A 6,772-nucleotide genomic window follows, 5' to 3' on the forward strand; every position below is an offset into this window, starting at 1 on the left:
CGTTCCCCCCCTCCGTGCCGACCCAGATTATCCTAAATTAATCCAGTCCCCCTTTTGGAGACGTTACGGAAACGGGGCCCTTCGGCCCGTTCCCCCCCTCCGTGCCGACCCAGATTATCCTAAATTAATCCAGTCCCCCTTTTGGAGACGTTACGGAAACGGGGCCCTTCGGCCCGTTCCCCCCCTCCGTGCCGACCCAGATTATCCTAAATTAATCCAGTTCCCCCGTTTGGAGACGTTACGGAAACGGGGCCCTTCGGCCCGTTCCCCCCCTCCGTGCTGACCCACATACCCTAAATTAATCCAGTCCCCGTTTAGAGACGTACGGCACGGAGACTGGCCCTTCGGCCCGTCCCCCTCCGTGCTGACCCCACATACCCTAAATTAACCCGGTCCCCCGTTTCCCCAGCATTCGGCCCCCTATCCCTCTAAACCCCTTATCCTCCACCCCCCCCCCCTCTCCGTCTTTTTTACATTTCCTCCCCCCCCCCCCCCCCCCCCCCCCCCCCCCACTTCCTCTGGCAGCTTCTTCCACACATGCATCACCTTTTGTGTGAAAAAGTTACCCCCTCAGGTCCCTTTCCCCACCCCCTCACCTTAAACCTATGCCCCTCTAGTTTGGGACTCCCCCCTATTCTGGGGGAAAAGGCTTTGGTTATTCACCCATGCCCCCCTGAGTTGAAAGAGCATGCGCAGCAACCGGGCCCGGCCACACGGTGGGGCAGGTGAAAAGAGCATGCGTACAAACCAACCGGCCGCGATAAGGGGGTGCGGTAGGAGAGAGAGAGCATGCGCACTAACCAACGGAGGGGTTGCATGGAGGGACGCGGGGGAGAGAGAGCATGCGCGCTAACCGGGGCACGGCCCGATTGAGGGGCGGGGCAAGCACAGGGAGCATGCCCACTAACCGGGCCCGGTCACAAAAAGAGGGGCGGGCGAAGAGGGCATGCGCACTCACCGGGTATTGACGGATTGAGGGGCGGGGCAAGAATAAGGAGCATGCGCACTAACTGCCCTCGGTCCGGGGCATGAGCTGTGAGCATGCGCACTGACCGGGCCCGGCCAGATGTGGGGGATGGGTCGACGTGGATCCCTCTCTCTCCTCACGAAACAAACCAGTTTTATTTTAAAACAGCAATTTAAAGTCATTTTTTTCTTAAACAAAAATCGAACCGGTAAGGGCCGTGTCATATCATCGCCCCCTTTGCGCTCCGCTGATTCGTTTCTTCCTCGTTCCACGCGTCTTTCGTGTTTTTGTTCAAAAACCCGACGGTTGGCCGCTACTCCCACTCAGGCTTCGGGGCCTTCTCCGCCCTTTGGGGGGGGTGGGGGGGGGGGGGGGGCCAGCTGGGGACAACAGGCCACCATCCGTCCCGACGGTCAGCGCGACCTTCCCTTTAATCGGGCACCAGGCCCCGCCTCTTATACGTTGACTCGGATCACACCCCACCCCTTTTACCGACGACCGCGCCCCCTTTTCCAGCCAGGCCACGCCCACCGCGGCGTCTTTGGGGTGTTTTTTTTTTGTGCCCTCCGACAGTTATTGGAAATTGGTGCCTCTCTCTCCATGCCCCAGACCCCCTCCACTCATTCACATCCCTCTTGGTGGGTGGGGAGCGGTGTAGATGGGTGCAGCAGTTGGGGGGTTGGTTACTGTTGCAGTGGTTCGGGTGTTAGCCCTCGGGTTTATTTCTGTCTGCGATGCCCGCCTTGGTCGAATTACCTGCCTCACCTGGGTTTGTTTGTTTTCTCTCTCTCCTTGTGATCTGCTTTGCAGGAAGTGGCGCTGCAGTCATTATCACCTTCCTGAACAACCCCAGCCATGGCACGGGAAGATCCCACAGCAGCGAGGCCCGACGCGGAGGAGGATGAGGAGCGCCGGTTCCGGTGCACCGAGTGCCGGCGCGGCTTCCGGACCTCATGCAGCCTCCTGCGGCACAGGCATTGCCACTCAGAGGTCAAGCCATACCAGTGCGGGGTGTGCGGCCGCGGCTTCGTGCAGGGGTCGGACCTGAGGGCTCACCGCCGGCGCTGCCCAGTCGCGCCCCCTCGCCCCGCGGGAGCAGGAGCAGGAGGCCGCACCCGCTTCTCCTGCCAGGTCTGCGGCAGCGCCTTCGGCAGGGCTGCCCATCTGCGGCGGCACGCTGCCTGCTGCCACGCCGGGGGAGGGGGGCAGGGGGCACGGCCCTTCTCCTGCCAGGTCTGCGGCCGCGCCTTCTCCCGCTCCTGCAACCTGGTGCAGCACCAGCGCACCCACACCGCCGAGAGGCCGTACAGCTGCCCGCTCTGCCCTCGCCGTTTCAACCGGGCCTACAACGTGCTGGCTCACCAGCGCTCCCGGCATGGAGCCCGGGAGCCTCCCCGCACCTCTCCTGCCTGCAGGCTGCTCTGGCACGGACCGGGAATCAATGGGGGAAGGAGGGTCTCACTGACGGCCGAAGAGGGACAGTCCCCTCCCGGAGGGGAATTTGCTAACAGCTTGGGGGACTCAGTAATGTTTGCAGAGGCTCAGTAACGTTTGGAGACGCTCAGAAACAGCTGGACTGTTTGCTTTAGCTCCAGGCGTGACTCCTCTAACTGTATTCCACCACCCTTTGGGACTGACTCTGCCAGTGGGTGGGGAGTGAAGATGGGTGCATTTCTGTGCACTACATTTAAACAAAAAAAAACCCAAAGGATGCTGCAAATCAGGGACAAAAAAACACAAAAGTTGCTGGAAAAGCTCAGCTCCTGGGTTCAGGAGTTCTGAGGAAGGGAGGGTCACCAGAACCCGAAACGTTAACTCTTGTTTTTATCTCCTTCACAGATGCTGCCCAGACCGGCTGGAGCTTTTCTAGCAACTTCTGTTTTTTTTTGGGTTCCTCTACACTACATGCTGCGGGGATGGCCAGCTGGGTCAGGGCAGGGTGCGGAGAGAATTGGGGGGTTGCTGGGCGTGTTTGGGAAACGGCAGGAACACACTGTTTCCTGGTCTCGCTTCTCCAGGTGGCTGCAATGGGGTGGGGGAGGGATGGGGGGCGGGTGGTGGTTGACACAGCAAAATCCCACCAGTAAAATACTTATTTTTTAAGCGAATGCCGTCTCTGTGTTTTCCCACCCTCCCTCTGACTACGGTGTGTGGGGCCTAGTGCTTGCCCTCACCAACACAGCTCACTGTGGAATACGACTCAGCCATTGCTGCGAGCTGACATTCTCTCTCTCTCTCTCCCCACCCCCCCCCTCCACAACCACAATCCCGGTGCCCGTACAGAGAGACTGCTACCCTGACACAGACCACTCAATCAAGTCATGCCTTCCTTTGGCCCATTATCCCCGTGATGTCTTATGCTTCAGAAGTTTCTCTAACAGCTGATCCAGCATCTACTGCTGCATGCTGGAGTCTCAAACCTCTCCCAGCACTGTGTGTGTGCGCGTGTCTCTGTCTGTCTGTCTGGGGAAATGCTATCTAACATCTCTCCCAAACACACTGGCCCTAATTGTCAGACTATGCCCCTAGTTATAGGATCCCCAGTCAGCATTAACAGTTTATTTCAATCCACCATCTTTGGTCAGATTACCCCTGAACCTGCCGCACTGTCGGAGGGAGATGGATATACTCTAGGGGGGACTTGAGCTCCATAATCCAGGCCGACACTCCCTCCCAGTGCCAGTACTGAAGGAGCGCCGCACTGTCGGAGGGAGATGGATATATTCCAGGACAAACGAGGTCAACAACAAGGGCCTCAGTTGATCAATTTATTGCCATTTCCAAAGAAAAACAAAATGCCTACGAGTTGCAGACAATTCCTCTTCATTGCAGAAAGGAAGGAGAGCGGCGATCGGAGGGAGGCAGGTGAAGTGGAGGCGAGAGATTCTGGGGCGGGGGAAATGCAGAGCTGACACAGCCCTGTGTCTACCCCCTTTCCCCTCCGCTTCCCCCCACCCAGACGAGCGATTGCGATGTGCATGCATCCCCCACTGTGTGACATGTGGGTGAACTGTTCCCCCTCACCCCCACCTCTCCCGGAGCAGGAGCGCCTTTGTTGAGTCAGAGAGCACTGCACGGTCAGGGTCAGGTGGTGTGTCACTGCTGCTTGTGGGATCTTGCTGTGCGAGACTCTGGCATTAATCCTTCGGGGCTGGAGTGTTCTGCAGTCCCTTTCCGCTCCAGCCCCTCTGAGAGGGACAGGAGAATCCCCTGCACCCCCGTTCCCCAATAAAGTGCATGTCAGCGGGTGTAGGGCTCTGGAGGGTTACGGACAGAGCTGGGGTAGGGGAAGGAAGTGGAACATCAGCGAGGGCTGGGGGAGGGAGAGAGAGAGAGAGAGAGCAATGGGCGCGGGACAGCGAGGGGGCAAAGGGGAGCGCGACAGAGAGAGGGGAGGGGCAACTGAGAGGGGGAGCGCAACAGAGAGGGGCGCAATCGAAAGAGTGGGGAAGGGGACGTGACCGAGAGAGTGAGGGGGGGTTGCGACCGAGAGGGTTGGGGGGGGAGGTGAGGCACGACCGAAAGAGGGAGAGACAGGGAGCACAAAGAAAGGTTGAAGGGGTCAGTGCTCAAGAGGGGGTGGTTACTCCCCCATCATGGGAGGGTCTAGGATTAGACTGCACTGTCTCAGGATAAAGGGATGCCATTCAAAGACCAAGACGGGGAGGAATTCCTTGTCCTGGTGGGTATTGAAGGCTGAGACAGATTCTCGATCAGTCGGGGGAAATCGGATGTGAGGCATGTCCGATCAGCTACGGTCCTACTGGGTGGTGGTGCAGCAGGCTCATGGGGCTGAATGGCCTCCTGTTCCTATTTCTGATGGTCTTACGGAGAGAGAGAGAGAAAAATCACATGACAGAGGGAGGAAGACGCGTGAGAAAGAGAGAGAGTGTGTGTGAACAAGAGCCAGTTGTGAGTAACCTGGGCCATGGCTGCTCCTTTGTGGCGTGCTTCACCCATGCAGACAGCCGGTGAGTGCTGGGAGCCTGTGGCCGGTTACTGAGTGCGTGCAAAAGGTTGCGGGGGGGGTGGGGAGGTGGTAGTGCAGGTTGTTGGGAGGAGGGAGAGGGAGTCCAGGCCCTGTTCCCCACCCTGGTCACTCGGCCCGCATCTGCTCCTGCTCCTGGCTCTCTGGGCCCGGTGTCAGCTCAGGCCCCGGTGTCTGCTGGCTACCCCCAGTCTCCCCGTCACCGCTCTCCAACTCTTCGTCCGAGTTCTCCAGTGAGCCCTCGGCCTGGAGGACCCTGCGGGTGAGACGGCTGGGGAAGGGGAGGTTGGCCCCGCGCCTGGAGAGGGAGAGAACGAGGCAGCGAGGGGCACAGAGAGAGAGAGAGAGAGAGAGGTGTGAGAGACATTGCAACATACTCGCTGGACCACACGAGATAAAAGGAAAAGGGGCCCTCAGACTGAGTACTCCAGCAGCAGCAAGGGGAGGGAGGGATAGGGTGGGAGGATACAGCAGTGCATGTGATAGACCCCCCCCACACCCGACAAAGCCCGCCAACAACACAAGGCAGCAAGGAATGGCACACCACACACTCCCAACACACCGCAGTGCTTCATGCAGATCCTGGCAAGCAGGAGGGCGGGGGAGCACAGGGGCTTCAGAAGGGCAAACAGTGCGAGGAACAGGCAAAGGGAGAGCGCGTGCGCGAGACAGACAGCGAGCAAGAGAGTGCACACACGCAAGAGAGAGCGCGAGGGAGCAGGAGACACAGCGCGGGCGATCGCAGAGAGAGAGAGAGAGGGCGCGCGCGGGCGATCGCAGAGAGAGAGAGAGAGGGAGCGCGCAGGCGATCGCAGAGAAAGGGAGCACGACAGACAGCGCGGGTGATCGCAGAGAGGGAGAGCGCGATTGCGGAGACAGAGAGAGAGAGACAGTGTGATTGCAGAGAGACCGCCCGAGTGGGATGGGTCCGGAAGAGAGAGACAGCGCGAGTGAGTGCAGAAAGGGACACAGTGGAGCTGCTTGGTGTGGACATTGCAGAGGGAGGTGGCTGAGGGAGAGGGAGGTGAAGCCTCATGCAGTCGCACAGCCCAAGCAGACATGAACAGGCAGTGGACGGAGCCACTGACACCTACTTGGCTTGTTGTCGTTCCAACCTGCTGCAGGGCCGGATGGAGGGAGTGTGTGAGAGAAAAACAGATATAGAGAGAGAGAGAGAGAGAGAGATGCCATCACCTGGAAAGGCAAGGAGGGTTTGATCGCTGTCCCGCCGATCAGACAAGGCCCTTGCAGCACCCCCACCCCCACCAACACCATGTCTCCAGCAGCAGTCTGTCTGTCTGGTCCCTTACCTTAGCTTGCTCTTTAAGGAGCTGACCTCTCGGTTCATGGCCTCCGCAGTCTCCGTCACGTCTTCCAGCTCCCGCTGCAGCTTCCTCTTCGAGGTGTGGGCCCTCGACGAGTCCTCCTCAGCCTCCTCCAGCTGCCTCTTCAGCTGCCTCACCCTCAGCGAGGCCTTCTCCGCCTGTAACATGGGGTCAGGGAAAAACACGGCGAAGGCCGGGGGGGTCAGAGACCGTTGTGGGGTGGAACCAACAGGGCTGCCCATCGCTCACTCCCCAACCCCCCGTCCGTCTCCACTTCCTCCCACACCCAGCTCTGGGAGGGAGTCACAGAGAGGTGGGGGGTAGACACAGAGAGAGGACGGAAACAGAAAGCCAGGAGAGGTGTAAGAGAAGGGACAGGGGAGAGTGTGTGGGTGGGAGTGGGGTGGAGAGGAGAGTGAGTGGATGGGGGTGAGGTGGAATGGCGAAAAAGTGTGGGTGTGGGTGTGGGGGTGGGGAGAGAGAGAGAGTGTG

At 59.5% G+C, this 6,772-nt stretch overlaps 2 protein-coding genes across 2 annotated transcripts in view; one reads left to right on the plus strand and one right to left on the minus strand.

Annotated features, from left to right (window-relative positions):
- Window positions 1–1,049: 1,049 nt before the first annotated feature.
- LOC125481695 (zinc finger and SCAN domain-containing protein 2-like) lies at window positions 1,050–3,076 on the plus strand. The gene is made up of 2 exons (XM_048593575.1): window positions 1,050–1,175; window positions 1,778–3,076. The coding sequence occupies exon 2, from the start codon at window positions 1,823–1,825 to the stop codon at window positions 2,513–2,515; it is 693 nt and encodes a 230-aa protein (XP_048449532.1). The 5' UTR covers window positions 1,050–1,175; window positions 1,778–1,822; the 3' UTR covers window positions 2,516–3,076.
- A 645-nt stretch (window positions 3,077–3,721) lies between these two features.
- LOC109926361 (myosin heavy chain, embryonic smooth muscle isoform-like) overlaps window positions 3,722–6,772 on the minus strand; it is a gene marked incomplete at its 5' end in the record, with an annotated part of 16,438 nt that continues 13,387 nt past the window's right edge. The window contains 2 exon segments of the mRNA XM_048593574.1: window positions 3,722–5,253; window positions 6,266–6,528. Coding sequence (XP_048449531.1) covers window positions 5,064–5,253; window positions 6,266–6,528 — 453 coding nt within the window.

This window comes from Rhincodon typus, unplaced genomic scaffold (assembly GCF_021869965.1).
Source record: "Rhincodon typus isolate 14 unplaced genomic scaffold, sRhiTyp1.1 hic_rhity00003149, whole genome shotgun sequence".
NCBI classification, from domain to species: Eukaryota; Metazoa; Chordata; class Chondrichthyes; order Orectolobiformes; family Rhincodontidae; genus Rhincodon; species Rhincodon typus.

Bases quoted from the DNA above. Each gene is read 5' to 3' on its own strand.
- LOC125481695 (XM_048593575.1), top strand. From the start codon at position 1,823: ATGGCACGGGAAGATCCCACAGCAGCGAGGCCCGACGCGGAGGAGGAT.